Raw genomic sequence first — 23,786 nt, 5'->3', positions numbered from 1 at the left:
CAGAAGCTGACACTAGTGGCTGCAACCTGAAGATTTTGGGAAGGGGAGGAATCGTCGCTCGCGCCGCTGCACGATATCTTCACGTGCATTTTTTTTGTGAAGTTGCTTTCTAAGCCTCCATTGTTTCGGCGCCTAAAATTCCGCTCACGCGCAGCTGTTCGAGTCGAACCCCCGGAAACCACCTGTTCCCCGCACCGACCCGACAAACCCCGGCGCCCGCTCACAGTAATAATACCAGAGCGAGGAGAGAGAGGAAAAGGAGGATCATCGAAATAAACGAGAAAGAGCACGAAACCAACAACTGTCCGCCCACCATTTTCTCTTCTCCGGATGCCGCCGCCTCTCCACCCCTTCTTCCTCCCCTCCTCCCCCTCCCCCTCCCCCTCACTCCATTCTCGCTTCTCCTCATCCTCTCTTCCTCCCTCCTCGGACCCATGGCCAGACCTGGAAGCGGGAAGCAGACGCCACGGAAATGCGTCTTCCTCCTTTCCTGCGTCGTCTTCCTCACCATCGTCCTCCTCGCCGACTTCTTCTGGGTCTTCTCCTCCTCATCGCCTTCGGGCATCTCTCCTCCCTCTTCGTTTTCCTACTGGCCCACCTCCTTCGACCTCTCCCTCGGCCTCTCCACACCCAAGGCCAAGCAAGTAAGCTCGATCTTCATCCCGATGCCTTTGTTTGGGCTCGGAATCTCGGTTCTCGAATCTGGTACCTAGGGGATTTGGTTTGGATACAATGTTGCTTCTTTTCTCGTCGGATCTGAATGCGATCTGCCGTTCTTTCTGTTGCTCCGTCTAGTGGAGACAATGGCAAAGCTATGAGGCTTGCGTTGTTAGTTCATCGAGGTTTTTCTTTTAGATTTCAGATGCTTTAAATATTAGTGAGAAAGATAAACCATGTTTGGAAAGGCCCATCTTTTACATCGGTCCATCTACATTTTCGGATTTGGCTTTGTTTAGCTTTGCTTACATGCCAATGCACCGGGGCTTGCTTTTATCTAATAAGCATAATTTATTCTGATTATGTTTTGGCGACCTCGTTTCTGTTATCGGAAGGATTATATGACGTCTTTCAACCTTTAACTTAATATGGAAATCTCATGCATATCGTCATATGCCTTTGAAAATTTCTCTTATGTAATGTATACTTCGGAAGACTCCTTTAATAAACGTAATTCTCTTGCTTTGGCTTCTGACTGATGCAGCAGTTGTGCGGAATTGTCTTCTCAAAATATTCCCAAGGGGATTCGCTTTATTCTACCTCAGTCCGCCTTTTTCTTTTCAATTGAATTAATTGCTATTGGCCTGTATATATGAAAGAACTGTTTTTAGAATATTCCTCTTGTCCTCCGACCATGGACAAGAAGTAGTTTCTACTTATGCTTATTCCCTTGAAGATTCATTATTCAAGTGTGAAAAATAAGTAAAAACAGTAGCCGCTGCAAATGATACTAGACCTTTCTGCATTGCTACTTATTTGGGCCAATTCTCCCTGTAACATCTCCTTGTACTGTCAGTTAATCCATGTATTCAGTTTCTCTAGTTTTCCTGATGATGCTGGCAGTGCTTTTTGTGCTTCTTTGTCCAAATTTTGCTTAGGAGATTGTGGACTTGCAACAAAATATTCTTGCTTGTATAACTAATTTTGGCAATCAAATTGCTGATGCATCCTGGAATTTGTCTTGTTTAGGTGGATTTAGTTGTTTTCAATTTTCAATGCCTTCATATATTTTGGGAGGGTGGCAATTTGATTTTATTTTTTTTTAACTGCAGCCAAAAGGAGACTCTAAAGATGTCAAGTTGTCAGTTAGATATCTTAATGCAACTTATGCTGATTTACCTGCACCGCAAATAGAATGGGAAGAGATGCCTGAAGCACCTGTACCTCGTCTAGATGGGGCAGCTGTACAAATTAATGATCTGTTTTATATATTTGCAGGATATGGTACCATTGATTATGTAAGGACTTGTGAAAATTTTAGTATCTTATCTTATTCTTCTAGGCTTTAGTTTAGACTACATTGACATGCTGTAGTTGTTTTGATTTTCCAAATGAAGTAAATCTAAACTAGAATAGATGACTCTGCTTTTAATTCTTATTCTTTGCTGGTGTTTGATTAGTACAACATTTAGCCTTTGATTATTGAGTTTAGTTAGTGCGCTCTGAACTTAATTCGTGAATTTCATGCTTCTACAAGCATTTTGATATCTCATGTTGAAGTACTTGATGCCTAACCTTTTAATTCTAATATCATATTCTTCCATGCGCTCATCATTTAGGTGCATTCTCATGTTGATATATACAATTTCACAAATAATACATGGGGTGGAAGGATTGAAATGCCAAGAGAAATGGCAAATTCTCACTTGGGAATGGCAACGGATGGAAGATATATTTATGCTGTCACAGGACAATATGGCCCACAATGTAGAGGGCCTACTAATCGCAACTTTGTGCTGGATACACAGACGAAAGAGTGGAGTGAATTGCCCCCACTACCCATTCCTAGGTATGTGCAGTTTAGCACATTGTGTCTGGCTAACTCCTGCATTTTTACGGAGTCATCTCTGGAAGAGATCTCTTTTACATAAGCAGCTTCATCTGGATTTTTTCTGCATTTCAATTTTCAGGTATGCCCCAGCAACTCAACTTTGGAGAGGCAGACTGCATGTTATGGGTGGCAGCAAAGAGGATCGTCATGAACCTGGATTAGATCATTGGAGCATTGCAGTAAAGGATGGCAAGGCATTGGAAAAGGAATGGACAACTGAGATACCTATACCACGTGGTGGTCCTCACAGGTATTTTGCCAACATTGCACATAATATGTATCAGGCATAATTTTTACGTGTTATATTGCCAAAATTTTGGTTTAACACCTCAGACTTGAGATGCCATTAGGTGGAAATTAATGCCTCCCACTAAACTTTGATATGATTTTTATAGACTCACAGTAGGTAATAGGTGTGGCAGGATCTTTTTCTTAGAAGATTCTTTTAAAATTCTTCATTTTCATGTTGTTTCATAAATTTGGATGTTTTCTATCAGTCATAGATAGTGTTGGCAGAATATCTTGTAACTGGAATACCATCACCTGGTGGTTTATTTTGAAGGAAGTTTTACTTCAGTTAATCTGTCAAACAGTATTTAGAGGTTGGTAGCTTTAACTTATTGCCAACTCAGAGCTTGCTGTAATTTTATTCTTTGTGATGGCCACCTTTATTATATTAAAAATAACTTTGCACTTCTATGACACTTGTAGAGATAGTAAATGGCCTTTGCAGAATAAGTCAGTTTGTAATTCATTGAAGATAGAATAATGAAAATGTATTTTTCTATTTCTCATGGTTTATTATATTCTGCCATCAGGGCATGTGTTGTTGCTAATGATCAACTACTAGTTATCGGTGGTCAAGAGGGTGATTTTATGGCTAAGCCAGGATCACCTATATACAAATGTTCTCGAAGACATGAGGTACTATCTTTTTTAAGTTGTCATACTTTGCCTACTTCAACGCAAAGTAATTTCATCTTCCATGAAGTAGTTTTATTCTGTTTGGTATAACTCAACTGTTTTAGAATAACATAGTTTAGTACTATTTGTGCCTTGGATATCTTCTGAAAACTGTTCTACTGAAAAATTTTCTAATTCTCTTGGCATTTTTCTACTTGTGCCGTATATATCAAGCTTATAAAAAACATATAACGTTCTGCCTGTCATTCATATTTATCATGTGTTACATCAAATCATATTTTTTAATAATTTTAATAAGTGTAGCAAACATATGTTACAGAATATTTTTCAATCACTATAATGTTGTGCAAACCGTACTGAACTTATCTAAAAGTATGTGAGACTGGGATGAAATCAAAATTGGTATCTATAGGGTATAAAATAAAATTGAGCATTTAAGATTAGCCCAGTTAAGAATCTCAACATCAACATAATTGGGATAGTGGTATCATGATAGTTCCTATAACATGGACAGAAACACAATGGGAACAGAGGTAACAACAACAGAATTTTGATAATAGTTCTAGATGATCTGCTGATCCTTTTGCACAATGGTTCATCAAGGATCACTTGTTCCATTAAGCAAATGGTCATTGCATTTATTACAGCTTTTTAAGCAAGTCTTCTTTGATGATCATTCCTGTTATCCACCTTTAAATATGACGTGGTTCCTGAGTACTTTACCCTCTAAAAGCCTCGAATGGTGGTATTTCCAACTTATGGTATGCCAGTCACTTGGGCTGTTTTTCTTCTATTATCCCTCTTGACGAGCTGATTTCAGTACTTGGCATTATCTGGAAATAAAGAAAGACATGAGAAAGCAAACTATGATTGGTGAGGTTCACTTTAGGAGTTTTATCTTAGATTCATCATAACTGTTTTGTTGAATGTGATATGGAAGATGCCAGAACCACATGACATGGCTACACCTGGAACAAGAAAGAATGTTTTAATTGGAAGCTTCCTGCTCTAAGAGAACGTGTATGTACTTCAAAAGCCAAATGATGTCCTATATACTCGCACTCATATATGAAACAGGTTGTGTGTTCGAAGTAACTTGGTGTCCAACAATACTCTAGGGATTTATTTCTGATTGCTATTCTCAAGGCTTTTCTGGTAGATCAATAGTTTTGACGAAGTCAGATATCTCGGGTTTTATGGCATGTAAGCCCAAGGCTATTAAAGGGTGTGGTAATTAGTGACCTTTTCTGTTCCAACAAACGTGTAGCTTATATCTCCATACTTAAAACATTTATGCTCATACGTTAAATGTTCGATATTAATGTTTCGAAGTGCATTTATCTGTTTGTCCAGGTGCAATATGGTGATGTTTACATGCTGGCTGATGGAAACAAATGGAAGCAACTTCCTCCCATGCCACTGCCAAATTCCCACATAGAGTTTGCATGGGTTATCGTCAACAACTCAATTATTGTTGTGGGTGGCACTACAATGAAACACCCAATTACCAAGAAGATGATTCTACTTGGTGAAGTATTCCGGTTTAATTTAGATTCCCTGGTAAGCAATCTTTTCTCTTGTTTGTTCTTGCTTGAGAAATACAATAATTTTCTTTTACATTCTCAATGGTTGGAAATATTTTGAATATCTTGATATATTAATGCTTTCCAAACCCACATAACACCAAGTTGTGGCTTGAATCATCATATGCCCTCCACAATGGTTCTATGATTGTTGGCTTATTTCATTCTTGTTACATCGGGTGTTATCTTTCCCTTACCAAATGTTATTTCTTTTATGCTCACAGAAATGGTCGGTAATTGGTCGAATGCCATATCGAATCAAGACTACCTTGGCTGCCTTCTGGAATGGCTGGCTATACTTCACATCTGGCCAGCGTGACAGGGGGCCAAATGATCCATCTCCAAGAAAGGTTGTGGGAAGCATGTACAGAACCAAATTAAGCTTAACGTGACGTTGTTTATTATCAAGTTCTTCTACGAAAATTCTACTTGCATTATGTTCTTTCATTATTTCAATGAGATTATCTGATCATAAGAAAAACTTGGAAGTAGAGACAGACATTAGCTTGAATTGTGTGATATTTGTATTAATGGAAGTTCTCCAGCACAGAATTTGACGTGTCCTATGCTTCTCCTTAAGATGTTATGACTCGAGACATTGCCTTATCTTCAAACCAAAGAAATGGGGAAAAAATGTGATGCTTTCGCCACAAAAACTGTTGTCTACTAACCAAATGCAGCTTACAATTTCTTCAGACTTGTGTGCAGGTCTTCTCAGATTGAATCCAGTGTGCCTCAGGTTTTACTTGTAATTATGGTGCAGGCCTGAAGGCTTGGAGGAAGAGGAGAGAGTTCTTGAAAACATTTAATTAGAAAATAAAACAATTTGAATTTATTTTTGGAATTTAATAATTTTTTATTATATAATAGATTGATTTTTGACATTTTCTTTATTTGATTCTAAGTGTTTTATTACTTTGCCATCGTTGTCGACCGGAACCCGGTTTGAACCTGATCATAAGGATGAATTGGATACGGATCCAGTTCTTAACGAGACACGGTGGTCCGCAACCCGACCCGATACCATCACTAATTGACTATTAGAAGCGGAGCGGGTTCTAAACGTCCATCTTCTTTAAACCCGATATATTATGCTCCGTGCGGTCGTCCCGCGAGCACGTGGGAACGGCCTTCGCCTCTCGTCCCCTCTCTTCCTCTGCTGCGCTCGCTTCAGGTCACCGCTTGCCTCTTCTCCTTCCCATTCCTTTCTCCTCCTGCTTCTGAACCCTGATCCTAACATTGAGTCGCGATCCCGCCCCCCTTTCCCTTCGTTTGCTACATCAAGGAAGATAATCTTGTTCTCCTCCCCTTCGATCTTGCTGAAGATGTTCTGATGGGTTCCATAGGTCTCGGATTCCGATGCCGCGGCGCCATCCTGGCCGCCTTTGCCGCCCCTAGAACATCGTGGAGGTCTCAGCGTGAGCTCTGTTTCTGGATGCCCTTATTGTAGCTTCCTTCCAATAGACTTCTCAGCTTGATTTTCTATCAGAGTAATTTTTTGGATTTGATGGCTTGCCCTTTTTTCTTTCTTATTTTTTTCGCAGTTATGGTATATGACGCTTTGATGGAACTTCCTATTGCGAATTAAAGAGGGTTCTTGTTGCGGCATAGGAGGATTTCTCTGGACTGCCAAATGATGTCGAGGTCAGTCTTCAGGACCATGATTTGGTACTCTACGGAGTACTAAAGGAAATCTATAGTAGAAGATAGATACAACTGAGTTCTTATTGGCCTTTTAATTGGCGAGGCTTGAGAAATCAGCCTCACTGGGTCTTGGATGGTACTGATCTATATTATAATTGGTTTAACTTCTGAAACCTTGGTGCGGACACATGTGCATTATTGGGCTAGAAAGTCAGCCTTGTGACTTTCAAAGTAATTTTGTAGGTAAGTTATACTTTGAATAGACTACCGTTCCAACAAGTATAGGAAGGAAGAGGAGGGAAAAACAAAAGAGAAACTAAATAACTAATCTGGTTGGTCTTTGGTGGAACCAACCGACATATGTTTCTTAAAATTTGCCATGGATAATTATATCTGGTGAGGTCTAGGTAATGTACAGGATCTATAGTTGCCCCTTTGCATTAATCATGATTTGTGACTAGTGAAATCTAGGGTTTTTGAAGGCTATAGGTGCATTATATATGATTAAATCACTCTTTTTTTATGTCTATATGTTATTTTCTTAAAGCAAGTATAAAAGATGTTCGTGTGGTAACCGTAAGAGTATTTTTTTGGCTTTGAATTAATTTGCTGTCATGTGAATTGTGGAAAACCCTATTTGTGCATTGTTCCCTTGTCATTCGGATGGAATTTTAAACCCATGTTTTGTATTTGATTCTCTATACCCCTTTCTTTGTTAGGGATTGGTGTCACGAACGGTCGTCGCGCACCCGCAACAACTCCGTTCAACAAACCGTTCGTCGCCCTTATCTACATGTACAGCTGCTTGACAGCTGGTTTTGTCTTGATTTTGAGTCATTTTGCTTGTAAAAATATAAGTTCGAACAAGTTGCAGCGCTACAAAGCGACCGCTCACCGAACCGAGCAAAACAACCCCAAAACAGCCCAAAACAGTTCTGTTTTTGTGTGCCACGAGTTGTTTTCTGCAGTCCACTTCCGTTCACAAAACGTTAGCCATCTCAGCTCCTTGGAACCACCTGAGTGGCACAAGGCTGGATGGTGCTTCGGTATTGTGTCGGGCGTTGAACAATCTTTCGTAAATTCGCACGTTACCTTGACGGGAACTTGTTGTCGCGCCCGGCACCCAGTGAGCAACTGTTCGTTCAACCTTCTAAAGTCCTTGTTTTCCCCCTCTCCCTCTTTTCTCGTGTATGCAAGGTGCTCGCTGAATTGCGTGTAAAGCTTCCCCTTTTCGCGAGACGTCGGGACTTGTCCGTCGCTCGTTCTTCGAACTAATCAACTTTCTCTTTTTACAGGTCCTTCGGGACCTGCGAGGGGTTGCAAGTGGGCTGATCTTTGCGGACGCAAATCGCAAGGGCGAAGCGCGACTTAGGCAATGCAAGCTAAGTTCGCGTCTTTGTCGCAAAGGTGCCTCATGACTTAGGTAACGCAAGCTAAGTTCGCGTCTTTGCCGCAAGGGTGCCTCACGCCTTAGGCAATTCCAGCTAAGGTCGTGACATTGTGGTATCAGAGCGGGCAAGCACTTCGAGCGAGCAGCGAAGGAACTTCGCAACTTCGCCATGGCAAAGCATCATGGCGAATCAAGCAAGACGGGGCAAGCCGGACCCTTGCCCCAAGCAGCCGTAGGTGGGCTCCATGTGCACACTCGCTCTCATGCTGTTGGAGCGCTCAAGAGGAGCGCGGCAGCGAACATGATGAGCGAGAAGTTGGCTACTCTCCGCGAGCGGAGGAGGCACAATCTAGAGCGCCAACCGGGAAAAAGAGTCACAAGGAGAGACTCACAACGGCGGAAACCCGCTTGGATGTTCTTGAAGCGAGCTTGGAGGAACTCTACCATGGCCAACAAAGGCTTGTTGGGGTAGAGAGCTCGCAAGAAGGAGCAGAGTCCAGGATCGACAAGGTTGAGGCCCTAGTCGACCGATTGTCAGATGACACCAAAGACTCCGTACAACACTTGTAAGAAGTTATGGCGGAACTCACTTCGAGGGTGGCCATGCTCACAAGAGCGCTAAATGCGGGAGGAAGCAACACCCGCGTTGCGCCGCCTCAAAACTTGAGGGCACCCGGGCCTCATGGTTATGGAGGGGCCAGAGATGCCAAAGAGCTCGAGAATTTTCTATTCGACATGAACAATACTTTCGAACTACGAGGCCTGATTCTGAAGAAACTAAAGTTTTCATAGCAACCATGCATCTGAACGGAGATGCAAAACTTTGGTGGAGAACCCGTTGGGAGGAGATCCAACAAGGTCGGTGTCAAGTTGACACATGGGAGGACTTGAAGCGGGAGTTGAGAGCTCAATTCCTACCGGAGAACACCGAGCTCGTTGCAAGAAGGAAGTTGAGACAACTCCGCCAAAATACTTCCATTCGAGACTACGTGAAGCAATTTTCTGCGCTAATGCTAGACATCCAAGACATGTCTGAGAAGGATCAGTTGTTCAGCTTCCTTGATGGTTTGAAGCCATGGGCGCAACAAGAACTACATCGAAGGAATGTCGCCGATTTGATCGGGGCAATTGTTGCCGCAGAAAGGCTCACCGACTTCGTTTCCTCCGAAGACCCGGGAAGAAGGAAACAATCTTCAAGCAATCGCCCTCCAAAATATTCTCGAGGGAAGGAGCTCGGGGGCGAACAAAAGAAGAAGAGTTCCCACAAAGGGCCAAGCCCGAAAGGCAAGGCCCCAAAACCTGGCGGATGCTTCTTGTGCGGAGGGCCACACATGGTGAGGGAGTCCCCACAAAAACAGGCACTCAATGCTTTAACAACTTTCATTCACCCCCCCCAAATCGGACAAGGGCAAAGCTGTCGCTCTTAGTTCGAGTAGTTCTGAAGCCAACAGTGACTATGAGGAGTCGCATGGACCCCGGATGGGAGCGATGCATTTGTTGAACGCCATGTGGGGTCAAGTGGGGGAGAACACGGAGACAAAGCTACAAAAAGCAGGAAGTTGTGAGCTGATGTACGTAGACATCAAGCTAAATGGCCAAACAACCCGTGCAATGGTGGACACAGGTGCTACCCACAACTTCATTGCCGATCGAGAAGCAAAGCGACTTGGGTTGATCTTGGAGAAGAGCCCAAGTCGAATGAAGGCGGTGAATTCGGAGGCCAGGCGAATCTCCGGGTTGGCGAAGGGAGTTCCCATCAAGATCAGAACATTGAGCGGGAGCACCAACATGATGGCGGTACCACTGGACGACTTCCAAGTGATTCTTGGAATGGAGTTCATGCACGCGGCGAAGTTGGTGCCAATGTCGTTCCTAAACTCCCTGTGTATGATGGGAGGTGACGACCCCTGCGTGGTTCCCGTCTCTCGAAGAGGAACCAAGGAACCCCAACATATATCAGCATTGCAACTGAAGAAAGGGGTGCGAAAAGATGAATTAACATTCGTGGCTGCTATGATGCTAGAGCCACTCGGCGAGAAGGCCATTCAAGAACCTGCTGTGGTGGTGAACGTCCTGAAAGAGTTCAATGACGTTATACCACCCGAGTTGCCGAAGACTCTTCCACCACGTAGAGGCATGGATCACAACATCGAGTTGGAGCCAAGAGTAAAGCCTCCAGCGAGACCACCCTACCGCATGCCCTCGCCAGAGTTGGCAGAATTCAGGAAGCAGTTAGGTGAACTGCTAAGCGGTGGTCTCATCCGCAGCTCTAAAGCACAATTCGAAGCTCCAGTTCTCTTCCAGAAGAAACAAGATGGGAGCCTCCGACTATGCGTCGATTACCGAGCCCTCAACAAAGTGACAGTGAAGAACAAGTATCCCATCTCGCTCATTGCGGACTTGTTCGACAAGTTGGGCAAAGCCAAGTATTTCTCAAAACTCAACCTTAGGTCGGGGTATTGGCAGGTGCGCATTGTTGAAGGCAATGAAGCAAAGACTACTTGTGTGACCAGGTATGGAGTGTTTGAGTTCTTGGTGATGCCTTTCGGCTTAACCAACGCTCCGGCCACGTTCCGCACTCTCATGAATCAGCTATTCAAGGAGCATTTGGATAAGTTCGTGATCGTCTACTTGGACGATATTGTCGTCTACAGTCAAACGCTCGAGGAGCATGTCAAGCACCTTCGGACAATTTTCAAGGTTCTCAGGGAGAACACTTTGTTCGTAAAAAGGGAGAAATGCTACTTTGCCCAAACGGAGATCTTATTCTTGGGGCATCGAATTGGTGATGGTTCCATTCGGATGGACAAATCAAATGTGCAAGCGATTGTGGAATGGTGAACTCCAAAAAAGGTGCCAGAGTTGAGATCCTTCCTTGGTTTCGTCAACTACTATTGACACTTCATAACGGGGTATTCGAAGCGTTTAACTCCACTGACGGAGTTGTTGAAGACGGAGCAGCCTTAGAAGTGGTCTGACAAATGTGAAATAGCATTCCAAGATCTGAAGGTTGTTATTCTGGAAGAACCGGTGCTCAAATTGCCGGACTATGGAGAGCCTTTTGAAGTCCATACAGATGCTTCAGACTTCGTTATTGGAGGAGTACTCATGCAGGAGGGTCATCCGGTAGCCTATGAGAGCCGCAAGCTCAACGAGACCGAGCGGCGGTATCCAGTGCACGAGAAGGAGATGACAGCGGTGATCCATTGTCTATGAGTTTGGCGACACTACCTTCTCGGATCGCGATTTATGTTGAGGACAGACAACATCACTCTGAGCTATTTCCAAACGCAAAAGAAACTTTCCCCAAAGCAAGCACGATGGCAGGACTTCCTAGTTGAATTTAATATGGCAATCGAGTACAAGCCTGGAAAGGCAAATGTCGTGGCCGATGCATTGAGTCGGAAAGTGGAGCGCGTGAATTCTGTACAATTGGAGGGCAGAGGCCAAGCAAGTCAGTTGCACTCCAACTTCCTTTCCAGGATCAGGGATGGACTGTATAGTGACCCCCAGGCAGTTATCTTGATGCAGCTCATCAAAGAAGGCAAGGCACGACGATTTTGGGTCCAGGAGGGACTCGTGTACACAAAAGGGAATAGGGTTTATGTTCCTCGAGTGGACAATTTGAGGCGTGAACTCTTAAGAGAGTGTCACGATTCCCTATGGGCTGGACACCCAGGTATTCACCGAACGTTGGCTCTCGTGGAGAGGGTCTTCTATTGGCCGAAGATGGGGACTGATGTGGAGAAATATGTTCGAACGTGCCTCACTTGCCAACAAGACAAGGCGGAGCAGCGGAAGCCGGTGGGACTTTTGGAGCCGTTGCCCGTACCAGAAAGGCCGTGGGAGAGCATTTCCTTGGACTTCATATCAAGCTTGCCACTAGTAGAGAGACTCGGATCGATACTCGTGGTAGTCGATCGATTTTCAAAGTATGCAACTTTCATTGCTGCTCCCCTACACTGTTCAGCAGAGGAGGCGGCCAAGCTGATGATGAAGGATGTGGTGAAGTATTGGGGAGTCCCGCACAATATCATAAGTGATTGAGATGCTCGGTTCTTGGGACGATTCTGGACTGAGCTATTCAAATGGTTGGGATCCAAGTTATACTTCTCCACAAGCCTCCACCCCCAGACGGATGGCCAAATCGAGAGGATAAACTCGCTCCTAGAGCAATATCTTCGGCACTACGTGAGTGCCAACCAACGAGATTGGGTGAAGTTGTTAGACATTGCCCAATTCTCCTACAACTTGCAGCGGAGCTCTGCGTCCAACAAGAACCCCTTCGAGATTATTACAGGACAACAACCGTCAACTCCTCACACCATGGCAATCGGGTAATACTGGGAGTAGTCCATCAGCCTACCACTTCGCAAAGGAGTGGCATCGAAATGTAGATATTGCGCGGGCTTACTTGGAGAAGGCGGCAAAAAGGATGAAGAAGTGGGCAGACTTGGGAAGGCGACCGCAAGAGTTCAAAGTCGGCGATTTGGTGTTGGTAAAGCTCCAACCAGCATCACTCTAATTATTTAGGAACAAAGTCCACCAAGGATTGGTGCGCAAGTATGAAGGGCCCTTCCCAATTATCAGCAAGGTAGGCAATGTCTCCTACAAGTTGCAGCTGTCGGCGTGGTTCAAAATTCACAACGTTCTTCACGCCAGCAACCTAAAAGCCTACCACTCGGATTCGTAAGATGCTTCCCGAAGTGTTCCAACTCGGCTACCCCCCACCAGAGTCTCCTACGAGAAGCGAGTTGAAACCATTTTAGCGGATCACAAGATAAAGGTACCCAATGGAGCTGAGCAGATCGAGTACTTGGTGAAGTGGTGAAAGCTTCCCCGAACTGAAGCCAGTTGGGAGCCCGAAGACGCCTTGCGACATGAAGAAACAATTATCAACAACTACCAACAAGCGTCGATGAGGGCGTCGACAGTTTAAGTGGGGGAGAATGTCACGAACGGTCGTCGCGCACCCGCAACAACTCCGTTCAACGAACCGTTCGTCGCCCTCATCTACATGTACAGCTGCTTGGCAGCATGTTTTGTCTTGGTTTTGAGTCATTTTCCTTGTAAAAATGTAAATTCGAACAAGTTGCAGCGCTACAAAGCGATCGCTCACCGAACCAAGCAAAACAACCCCAAAATAGCCCAAAACAGTTTCGTTTTCGTGTGCCACGGGCTGTTTCCTACAGTCCTCTTTTGCTCACAAAACGTCAGCCATCTTAGCCCCTTGGAACCACCCGGGTGGCACAAGGCTGGATGGGGCTTTGGTATAGTGTCCGGCGTTGAACAATCTTTCGCAAGTTCGCACATTACCTTGACGGGAACTTGTTGTCGCGCCTGGCACCCGGTGAGCAGCTGTTTGTGGACTTGCAGCTGTTCATTCAACCTTCTAAAGTCCTTGTTTTCCCCCTCTCCCTCTTTTCTCTTGTGCACGCAAGGTGCTCCCTGAATTGCTTGTAAAGCTTCCCCTTTTCGCGAGACGTCGGGACTTGTCCGTTGCTCATTCTTCTAACTAATCAACTTTCTCTTTTTACTGGTCCTTCGGGACCAACGAGAGGTTGCAAGTGGGCTGATCTTTGCGGACGCAAATCGCAAGGGCGAAGCTCGACTTAGGCAACGCAAGCTAAGTTCACGCCTTTGCCGCACAGGTGCCTCACGCCTTAGGCAATTCCAACTAAGGCCGTGACATTAGGGTAGTGGGCACTGTGAGTAAGACAGGTTCTTCGTCATTGAGAGACGAATCCTTTGTATGAGTTGCAAGATGCGCCCGAGAGCTTGCTTAAGGTTGCAAGATTAGGCTAGCAAGTTCCATTTTTCTCTTCTCCTCTTCTTTTTCTTTATCTTTCTTTCTCCTTTTTGTTGGTCACAGTATGCCTGCATATAGTGACCGGTATGGTCTGTGCCACTGAGCTTCGGGATTGGTGTTGATTTGCAGATGTATAATATAGAGATCAGTTTTGAATGTCGTATTGGCTTGATTAGCTGTTCAATTTGTCTTAAATAAGTGATGAGTAACGGTGAAACATGATGACATCCTTCATTCCTACTATATAAGGACTGCTATGTGGAAAAATAATGAGTTCATATTGTTTTGATTAAGGATTAACTGGTTTATGTCATCGGACCATTCAAGACAATGCCTAATATTGTTGGTCTTTTTATCGGACTACAATGTGCTTTGGTAAGAATGAAATTGTTTGTGATATTGTCTGACCCAATACCATCATAAACAATTCCAATATAATTAATATGTCAACGTTCAATGTTTTTTTTTTTTTTTTTAAATGTGGTTTCTGAAATATGAATATCATGATTTCCTCTTACATTGATTATGCACTAATGGGTTATGTACTCACTTGTTTGTACTCTTGCCAGTGTTTTGCCCCATGGGAATGCATGTATTATCCATGTAGGAAATTGGTTTATCAGTTCTAAATCATCTTATTTGCATAACTTAACATGGTTCTTGTTATACTCAGTAGATAATAATATTGAATAGCTATTAGTCAATTATAGTCTAAGAATTTAAATGTTTTAGTTAATATTTTATTTCAAGGTTTACTTTGTGACTTACAACATCCTTCATCCCACTTGCAGGTTTTTGTCTTTTCATAAAATCAGGAAAATTGGGTATTCTTTTCTAGCAAATTACAGAACCAGCTTTTCCACTACAGAACCTAGATTATCTTCAACAAATGGATTCCCTTTTTCATACAGAATGTTATCTTGTTACAAAGTTTTTTGCAGACAAAATAACTTATCTATGCTCTACAAATCTGAGGAGAACTTATACAAGAATAACCCCTTGCGGAAGTTCTCTGTTCTTTCAGCTAGAAGTTCAATGACACATCATGCTCAAGTTGCCTGGCAAAGGCTTTGTGTAATGTACTCTTATAGAGGAATTGCTTCTTCACCTGTCAGTAAGATTGCTTGTGCTACAAGCTTGGCTGTCACTAGATCCCATTTAGTTCCTAGTTTTCTTGCATTTGTTGCAGGAGAGATTGCATTGTCTAAAATGGCTTGGGCAGATGGGGAATATTTTCGAACACGAGATGATTTTTATACGCGTGCACAAGATAGCCATATTTTTCTCACTTCATTTATTCTTTCGCTGTTGGAGTGTTTTATATTATTCCTAAGAGCATTCTATTTGGCTATTCTGTTCTCCCCTATAATAGTAATGGCTCCACTTGCAGATGATTGTGGTCCTAAGTTCAGGAAAGTGTGGATTCATCTTGTTCATTCTACTCTGGAAAAGGCAGGTCCAGCATTAATAAAATGGGGTCAATGGGCTGCTACACGTCCAGACCTCTTCCCTAGTGACCTTTGCACTGAATTGGCGAAGCTTCATACTAAAGCACCTGCTCATAGCTTTGCCTACACAAGGAAATCTATAGAGAAAGCATTTGGCCGCAAACTTTCTGATGTTTTTGAGAATTTTGAAGAGGAGCCTGTGGCGTCTGGAAGTGTAGCTCAAGTACATCGGGCTTCTTTGAGATTTCGATATCCTGGTCAACAGGCAAAGCGCCTGGTTGTTGCTGTAAAGGTTAGACATCCTGGTGTTGGTGAGTCCATTAGGAGGGATTTCATGATAATTAATATAGTGGCCAAGATCTCCAAGTTCATGCCTACCTTGAAGTGGTTGCGCCTTGACGAAAGCGTGCAGCAGTTTGCTGTTTTCATGATGTCTCAAGTAGATCTTGCAAGGGAAGCTGCCCATCTAAGCCGCTTCATTTATAATTTTCGCAGGTGGAAGGATGTATCTTTTCCAAAACCTCTCTACCCACTTGTCCATCCTGCAGTTTTAGTGGAGACTTACGAGTATGGGCAAAGCGTTTCTCACTATGTTGATGAGCTTGATGGGCATGACCGAGTCAAAAGTGCTCTTGCTCACATTGGGACTCATGCACTCTTGAAGATGCTCTTGGTATGATCTCCATTTGTCTCTTTGATGGTATTATTTTGTTCTTGTGATCTTTCTAGTTTTGGTTTTTGTTCCACCCAGGTTTTCAACCTTCTTTTCAGCCTATAGTATTTTTTGTCTGTGCATATTGCTTCCGCATTCAAGTTTGACGTGCAGACCAATAAAAACAATCAATATCAATGGAAATTGCATTGGACTCACTATTAACACTTCATCTAATTTATGTTTTTGTGTTCCTACTTATAATATTTCTTTTTTTCTTAATTCAAAATTATTACTACTAGTGTTCTCAAAGAAAACTTTTATTCTTGATGGCAACAGTCAGCATAACTCTTTTTTATCAGAGGACACTTTGTTTATTTTCTTCCAAGGACGAGGATCAAGGTCCCAATTGAACCATGCATTCACCTTTTTTTTCCTTGATAGTATGTTATGAATCTTGGAACCATTTAAACTCTCTTTGTGGTTGTTAAGCATTTTGTTACATTTTAAGGTGACTTTCTTTCTATAGTTAACTTGAGCAGTCATTTTTATTCAGGTGGACAATTTCATCCATGCAGATATGCATCCTGGAAATATTCTTGTCCGAGTTCAAACCAAGCACTCAAATAAAGGGCTTTTTAAATCAAGGCCTCATGTCATCTTTCTTGATGTAGGCATGACTGCAGAGCTTTCCGGCAGTGACCGTGTAAATCTGCTTGACTTCTTTAAGGCTGTTGCTCTTCGAGATGGCCGGACTGCTGCTGAGTGCACCTTAAGGTTATCGAAAAATCAAAACTGCCCAAATCCAAAGGCTTTCATTGAGGTACTGTCTGTTGTAGCCTCTTTTCTTGAAGTGTTTTAAGGCTGGAAATTTAATTGATATGTTCTCTGCGCTTGAGATCCTATCACACTCTAATAGTTACTTCGAACACTGGATACCCATGCACCTGTATATGCATTCATGTGTATGCATGTTCATTGGTGATGTGTATATGATATTACAGGAGGTAGTGAGGTCATTCAGTTTTTGGGGCTCAGCTGAAGGGGATTCTGTCCATCCAGCTGAATGCATGCATCAATTGCTAGAGCAAGTTCGCCGCCATAAAGTCAATATTGACGGTAATGTTTGCACTGTGATGGTGACAACTTTGGTTCTAGAGGTAAATATCTTAATCAACTTTACCCCACTGTATGTATCAGCTTCTGTTTCTTTGTATCTTGTACTTCTTAGCTTGTACAAATGGTTTATATACCCCATCCCAATTTGATATCATGTGAACCATCACATGGCGCATTAAACAAAAAGATACAACTCTTTCCATCATATGAACCATCATATGTATCAGCTTCTGTTTCTTTGTATCTTGTACTTCTTACCTTGTACAAATGATGTATATACCCCATCCCAATTTGATATCATCTGAACCATCATATGGAGCATTAAACAAAAAGATACAACTCTTTCCTTGTCTTGTATGTTTAAGTAATATGATTGCATCATAGAACTTATAGGCTTATAGATTAGCTCTATTGTATGTGCTTTTTGATGGGACACATTGAGCATTATAAAGTCAATTTTTTAAGGCAATTTTAGAATTGCGCAGAGGCATGAGACAAGAAGAGTCTCCTAGGAGCTTTTCATAGAAGAAGCTCATGCACATATCAGCTCTAAACAATTTCCAATTAATTGTGCTAAGAAGTATCGGTTTATTTCTTGATGAAAACTGCATTGTGTTTGCTTATTCTGGGAATCACGTGAAAAAAATTAGATTATCTGGATAGTGGCTGTGTTCAGTAATTTCTTGGTGAAGTGAAGCATCTGAACTTCAAATCATTATAGTTATTTTCTTATCAATCTAACAACTACTTCTATTTGCTAAACACAATATTCAGGCATATACAAACACATGATCTATAATGAAAATCATATACAGGTGGAAAAATTTTCCATTACAAAGGTTGCTCATGTTTCGAATTCCTGCTCTTCCATACAAATGGTGCCTGCTTTATGCATCAGATTTTTATTCGTGGAAATAATTCTAGTCTTCAGATGATTGCTCCTGCTCATGTGTGGATGGGAATTTGAAAAAAAAAGGGGGGGCATGATGTATTAGTCTGTGGCACTCTTAACCAGCTTGATTGAAACAGTAACAAATGTGTTTCAGAATGTCTTTTGTTTCTCTGGCACAGCTGAAGTTCCCATTTGTTTATTTTGTAGGGTTGGCAGCGCAAACTGGATCCAGATTATAACGTAATGCGGACACTACAAACATTATTATTCAAAACTGACTGGGCACAGTCTCTCTCATACACAATCGAAGGACTCATGGCCCCTTAGAACCAAAAGCTTCCCTTGAGTTCCATTTCCTCTCGGAGAAAATTTTGATGGTATAATGGTTGGTGGTGAAAAAATGACGACGATCGATCATTGTTAGTATCGTCTCTCCAATTTTGTTTTCCCCCCCCTTCTAAATGTTGTCTCGCTGATTAATCGTTTTGTTGTGCTCAAATCTTATAAAGGTGTGCGCTGACTAAATGACAGGTTAAATGCGAATAAATAGTTTTTTTTTTTCACGTTTCATACGCATTTATGATTGAAAATTGCAACATTAAATCCTCTAAATGTCCTTGCCCTAGAGTTGTAATGTTGAATTGCTCAGGAACTAACTGTTGTGCCATTCTGATTGTACTTGTTGCAAGCTTATGGATGACTCCTGCTTGTGCGTCTAAACTTTGCTCCATCTTGTGAAGATTATTTCCCTGGGAAATCTCATGGGTGTTTGTGCTTAGTCTGACCTGCACGTACACCATATTTATCACCTTAAATATCTCGGTCATGCTTCGATAAATTTAGCATGGCACTATGGAATAGTATCTCTCTATTTTTTTCATCTTCATAAAAGCATCTGGAATTTGAATATGCTAAAAGGGCTGAGCTATTTCTTATTATTTTTATTGTTGTCGTTCCTTTTAATTTTAGTGGGATTAAACTAGTAAGAAAATACAACCAGTTTCATGCTGCTAAATAAAACACGGGCTTCTGACAGTCCTTGTCTGTAGTAAGGTTCATCGTATTGTTATATATCGCTCAGTACAAGCAATATGTATCAATCAATTGTATCATGTGTCGTGTCGGTATGTATCAAACCATGCTCCATAGCCTAATGATAATATTATTAGATCTATGAACACCATATTCTATCCTGTTTAAGATAAAATTGATCGATCATAATCTAATTAGGAAAAGTAAAAATCTGCACCCATTTCATTTCTAGCAGAAAGATGGAAGAAATAATGAGTTCATAACATGAATCCAATCCTTCTAATCGATTGTACACCCATTTCATTTTTAGCAGAAACAAGGAAGAAATAATGAGTTCATAACATGGATCCAATCCTTGTCATTGATTTGTATGGTTGGAAAGCAGTGATCTATGAACATAATTAACCAACACACATTCCATGAAAAGAAACTCTTAACAATCCTTGCAAAACAGAAGTAAACATTTGTTATTAGCATCCCATTTAGGAGGGCCACAGAGGAAGAAGCAACACAAGATTAACACCATGTCAGAGAAGGCAAAGCAAACATCAAAGGCTTGCAACTTTCCCCCATACACATAACAAAGCTTGACTCATGTCGAACACCTTCGCCCGGAACGACAGCACCTCAAGACATCCATCTCCGGAGTTCAAATCAAAACGATTAATCCTCTGCAAGCATGCAATGACAAGCTTCAGTTCCTCCGGAGACGGATTCAATGGCACAAAACCTTCGGACGATGCTCAAGCGGGCGTCGGCCAGTCTTTCCGGATCTCGAAGTAGTAGCTCATGTCGAGGTAGCACTTCCCGTCATCATCCACGAACTGCAACAAAAGCAAAAGGGTAGCATGCATCATCCTCTGTCCATGTCCGCTCATCTGCAGTAACCGGTCTCACCTTTGTTCTTGCAGAGTAGGATCCCCTCGCGAAGTAACCACCGGGGGTGGTCTCTTCCTCCAGCTCGTACGTGTAAGGTTCCTTCTGAGGGCTAAATGTTCCCAGCATCACCTTCGTGCTGTCAACTGGACAAAAGATCGAACGCCACGACGGCATAGCACACGAAGCTTAACAAAACAAAGCCCACGACAGCACAAGGACCAAGGTTACGTTTCAAACACTACCTTTCATCCCGGTCTTCCAGACCGTGTTGGTGTAGCGGAGCCCGGAGACGATGTTGTTGGAGACGGTGAAGGAGAACTTGAGGCGGTAGCGGCTTCCGTCTTTGAGCGCGAACGCGAAGCCCTTCGCGTCGGGGACGAATGGAATCGGTAGAACCAGATCGGGGCGCTCGGAAGTCAGGATCGTGAGGTCTTGAATCCTTACGTCCGGGTCGAGAGTCTCTGCGTAAAATAAGCGAACATGTCATGTGCACGTTACATCAAATCGAGCAAGTCCAAAGAGAATACGTATATATATATATATATGTATTAGTATATGGAGAGAGAGAGAACCTCCAACTTCATTGAGATCAATACTTCCAAGGAGCTGCTCCTTCCACTTCCTCAAGCTCTCATCATCCTGTGGAACCAACCACAATGTGCATTGACGGAGTATATACATATGTATCAGATCAGATCAGACGATATATGTATGATAAGACTGCACCTTGTCCATCTCAAGCTGTTCCTTGAGACCAATCTGCGGGCCGAGGAGCACCGCTCGCTTCTCGTCATCGTCCTCCTCGTCGCCGCCTACGTAGTCCTCGTCGTTGGAGGCGAGGGAGGCGCAGCTGGGCTTCCGGCTTATCTTCCCCTCCACCTCGCTGCTGGCCTCGCTGGGCTCGCCACCCTCCTCCCCCGGCTTCCTCTCCTTCTGCTCCTCCTTCTCCATGTCGGGGCCGGCCAAGGCAGTGTCGTCGCCGCCCGAGGGAACTCCCAGCGCAGCGCACACACCTGCTCTCCTTCTGTCCTCGTTGCTCTCACACGGGAGGAGGAGGAAGAGGAGGAGGACGCGATGCAGGTAGAAAGAGAAAGAGAAAAAGAGAGAGAGGGAGAGCGAGGAGGAGGGAAAGGGGGAGATAAAGAGGGGAGGGAGAAGAGGTCTCGGATTGAGATCGCCCACACACTATCTTCGATCCATGACAGATGGTGGACGAGGAGCGACCGTCTCTCTCTCTCTCGCTCGCTCTCTCCTCGTTTTCGGGTGACAGTTGATGGCATCGGTTATCCCCCGAGGAAGAAGCGCCTATATGTGTGGGGACAGGTGGTGGGATGTGGGCCCGCCCCCCCTCCACACGATTCACGTAGGATATCATGTCACACACGCACGTCATATTGAATTCTATCCCACGGATTCACATTGGACTAAATACAAATTATCTTTTATAATTAATTACTTTTTGCATTTTAATTTTTGTACATTCAAAAATTATATTAATTTTTTTTATTTTTATAAAAATAAACTATTTAACCCCTTCTAACAAAATATCTATCTTTTTATTTTTAATCATGTTAAGTATAAAGATTTTAATCTAATTTAAAAATATATATAGGGATCGAGATGCTAAAGATAATTAATTATAGAAGATAATTTATAATTAATTATCTTATTATATTCTTTATGACAATCACACATTACATCATTAAAACTAATAAATATTTTCTATAAAAATTAATTTTTTGAATTATGTGATTAATGTAGTCAAGAAAATGTAATACGTCTGCCTGCATCTTAACTTACACACATTATGTTTATCACTCACCGTATAATAAACAAAATGTGTTCTAATGGAATAATTAAAGAACAAAGGAAACTTTTTCTTCCAAGAAATAACCACGAGATCGGATTATTAGTGATTTATGTTATAAGCATATTGAATTCTCTTTCATCAGGAGAAGGAAATTTGCTCTCTTATCAGCATCTTTCACTAAATAATAGTCAACGCGATGGAAGTTTGAGGTGGAAGAAAGGAAGGGCAAATAATAGTCAACGCGATGGAATGGATGATTCTTAATGAAAGGGTGTGTCCTTTGCTCTTGTGTTGGCCTTAGGGCGCGGGTCTCGTGGGATAAATTAACGTGGAAAGACACACTGTTCTTGTCTTTGCATTAATGGACGCCATTGAAGTTGACTAGATGCATCCCGTGATCATCTCAATTGCCTTCTGACCACTAAATTCTTATAACTTTTACTTGGATTTCTAATAAAATCTTAACTAGTTTACTGATTATGAAAAAAATATTCTAATTTTACTAAAATATCTTTTGTTTTTAGAATTTGAGTACAAAAATCAATCAAAATAAGGTTGTCTGAGTGGTATATTGCCGATGAACATTTTGGGTAGTGTATAGGATTAACTCGTTATTTTATTTTATAATAATGTCATGTAAATACTCAGATCACTTTAGATCTCTTATTGTGTGACTATTCAAAACTTATAAAGTTTATGTTTGTAATATGCATTATCTATCAAGTGTTTGTTTGCTGAAATTCTGAGTTAAATATTTACTCTAATCCATCTTTTTTTTATAGGTTCTCGAAGGATCATTAAATGTTTGAAAAAGCTAATCTTTTATGAATAGACACACAAGCGTATTACATGATTATGTAAAATCAACTAAGTCCTTGATAAATAGTATCCGATCGATTAGATTTACTCTATATATATGTGTTGCCCTCGAATGTTTAATTTAATGTGATGTTAAGTTATGGGTCGATCTTTATAAATATCTTTCAAACTTAAAAAAAAACTATGTTTATTTTCATCTCACATAAAAATATTTTTGAAGTAAGCCATATTTTTGTATTGTTATGACACGATTTTTGTTTCTTTGCTTTGTTCCCTTCATCTGATTTTTTTTTTTTTTTTTGCTAACTCCCTATCTTTCCTTCAATTCAAAGTCTTTATAACTTTTTTTTCTTTCTCTATTTCCATATCATTCTGTATGAACCAAACAACATAACCACACTTTAATTCCAAGACATATCATTCTGTGTGCATGACGCTCACATATGGATTCAAACATAAGACTTATTATTTTATGTAATAATATATTAATCGACTCAAATGTCTCAACAGAGATATCGGAGTTATTTTTATAGTATTAGTTTTGTGGCATTATCTAGAAATGCCTATAATTCCGTTGGTATCATTCCATGGCAATTAACTCGAAGTATTTCTTATCACTTGCGGTTCTTTTCGAAGACTTAAGCCGGCAGATGGAATATAGTTTTATGGTTTATATTCTTAACATTTTCCTCAGAGTGTGGACGATAGATTGGTTCAAACCTAATGATGTCTTCATTCGGAGTTGCTCCTCGATTGATGAATAGGAAATATTATCTAAATATTTATCATGATGTAGAATATTTTTCTAATCATGAACCGATAGGGATTGATTGATTATAAATTTAAACATGAGAATAGTTATTGAGGTCAAACACTCTTATCCCTCTCTCCTTTCTATACATACTCTAAGTGGACGATGCCTAGACGTTAGGTGGTTGATATCTCGATGTTGGGTCTCTAGTATTTCTATCATGTGCAATTGATATAGTATTGTCCTCTAGATATTATCGACCACGTCGTGTTTATCATATGTTTTCGAATTCGGGGCAACATAATTTCACCAAGGTTGAATAATATGTGAAATCGTATCGATAACAATACATGTTTATGAGTATAACGGTCTCAGAGCTACACTATAAAAAGTCTCATTAGGTGAGTTCCCAAAGACGAGTAGAAATCTCAGCGTTGGTATTATTGACTTTCAATTGATACCTTACATTATAAATTAACTTAGGCA

The 23,786-nt window shown here is 41.8% G+C and overlaps 3 protein-coding genes across 4 annotated transcripts; 2 read left to right on the top strand and 1 right to left on the bottom strand.

The window, feature by feature from the left end:
* Window positions 1–370: 370 nt before the first annotated feature.
* Window positions 371–5,546, top strand: LOC135652898 (kelch repeat-containing protein At3g27220-like). Its single transcript, XM_065174217.1, has 7 exons — window positions 371–644; window positions 1,770–1,955; window positions 2,277–2,506; window positions 2,628–2,798; window positions 3,367–3,472; window positions 4,826–5,032; window positions 5,280–5,546. Exons 1-7 carry the CDS (start codon window positions 435–437, stop codon window positions 5,445–5,447), a joined length of 1,278 nt encoding a protein of 425 aa, XP_065030289.1. The 5' UTR covers window positions 371–434; the 3' UTR covers window positions 5,448–5,546.
* A 619-nt stretch (window positions 5,547–6,165) lies between these two features.
* On the top strand, window positions 6,166–18,572 carry LOC103970725 (uncharacterized). 2 transcript variants are annotated; one of them, XM_009384630.3, is made up of 7 exons: window positions 6,173–6,229; window positions 6,402–6,473; window positions 6,600–6,699; window positions 14,690–16,019; window positions 16,555–16,821; window positions 17,003–17,158; window positions 18,217–18,572. In XM_009384630.3, exons 3-7 carry the CDS (start codon window positions 6,689–6,691, stop codon window positions 18,334–18,336), a joined length of 1,884 nt encoding a protein of 627 aa, XP_009382905.2. In that variant the 5' UTR covers window positions 6,173–6,229; window positions 6,402–6,473; window positions 6,600–6,688; the 3' UTR covers window positions 18,337–18,572. The 2 variants fall into 2 exon arrangements, with proteins under 2 accessions (XP_009382904.2, XP_009382905.2); XM_009384629.3 differs by having other exon boundaries at window positions 6,166–6,465.
* Window positions 18,573–19,461: 889 nt separating this feature from the next.
* LOC103970724 (rho GDP-dissociation inhibitor 1) lies at window positions 19,462–21,188 on the bottom strand. Its single transcript, XM_009384627.3, has 5 exons — window positions 20,647–21,188; window positions 20,493–20,559; window positions 20,163–20,381; window positions 19,939–20,063; window positions 19,462–19,865 (listed from the first exon to the last, which is right to left on the bottom strand). The coding sequence occupies exons 1-5, from the start codon at window positions 20,869–20,871 to the stop codon at window positions 19,785–19,787; spliced, it is 717 nt and encodes a 238-aa protein (XP_009382902.2). The 5' UTR covers window positions 20,872–21,188; the 3' UTR covers window positions 19,462–19,784.
* Between the last annotated feature and the right edge of the window lie 2,598 nt (window positions 21,189–23,786).

Source organism: Musa acuminata, chromosome BXJ3-11 (genome assembly GCF_036884655.1).
Source record: "Musa acuminata AAA Group cultivar baxijiao chromosome BXJ3-11, Cavendish_Baxijiao_AAA, whole genome shotgun sequence".
NCBI classification, from domain to species: Eukaryota; Viridiplantae; Streptophyta; class Magnoliopsida; order Zingiberales; family Musaceae; genus Musa; species Musa acuminata.
Note: the sequence above shows the minus strand (reverse complement) of the source record. Positions and strands in the feature narration are given on the sequence as shown.

Coding starts and splice junctions, on each gene's coding strand:
- LOC135652898 (XM_065174217.1), top strand. CDS start 435: ATGGCCAGACCTGGAAGCGGGAAGCAGACGCCACGGAAATGCGTCTTC. Junction 2,799..3,366: donor CCACGTGGTGGTCCTCACAG/GTATTTTGCCAA, acceptor TTCTGCCATCAG/GGCATGTGTTGTTGCTAATG. Junction 5,033..5,279: donor GGTTTAATTTAGATTCCCTG/GTAAGCAATCTT, acceptor TTATGCTCACAG/AAATGGTCGGTAATTGGTCG.
- LOC103970725 (XM_009384629.3), top strand. Junction 16,822..17,002: donor ATCCAAAGGCTTTCATTGAG/GTACTGTCTGTT, acceptor ATGATATTACAG/GAGGTAGTGAGGTCATTCAG. Junction 17,159..18,216: donor TGACAACTTTGGTTCTAGAG/GTAAATATCTTA, acceptor TTTATTTTGTAG/GGTTGGCAGCGCAAACTGGA.
- LOC103970724 (XM_009384627.3), bottom strand. CDS start 20,871: ATGGAGAAGGAGGAGCAGAAGGAGAGGAAGCCGGGGGAGGAGGGTGGC. Junction 20,560..20,646: donor AACAGCTTGAGATGGACAAG/GTGCAGTCTTAT, acceptor TTGGTTCCACAG/GATGATGAGAGCTTGAGGAA. Junction 20,382..20,492: donor TGATCTCAATGAAGTTGGAG/GTTCTCTCTCTC, acceptor TATTTTACGCAG/AGACTCTCGACCCGGACGTA.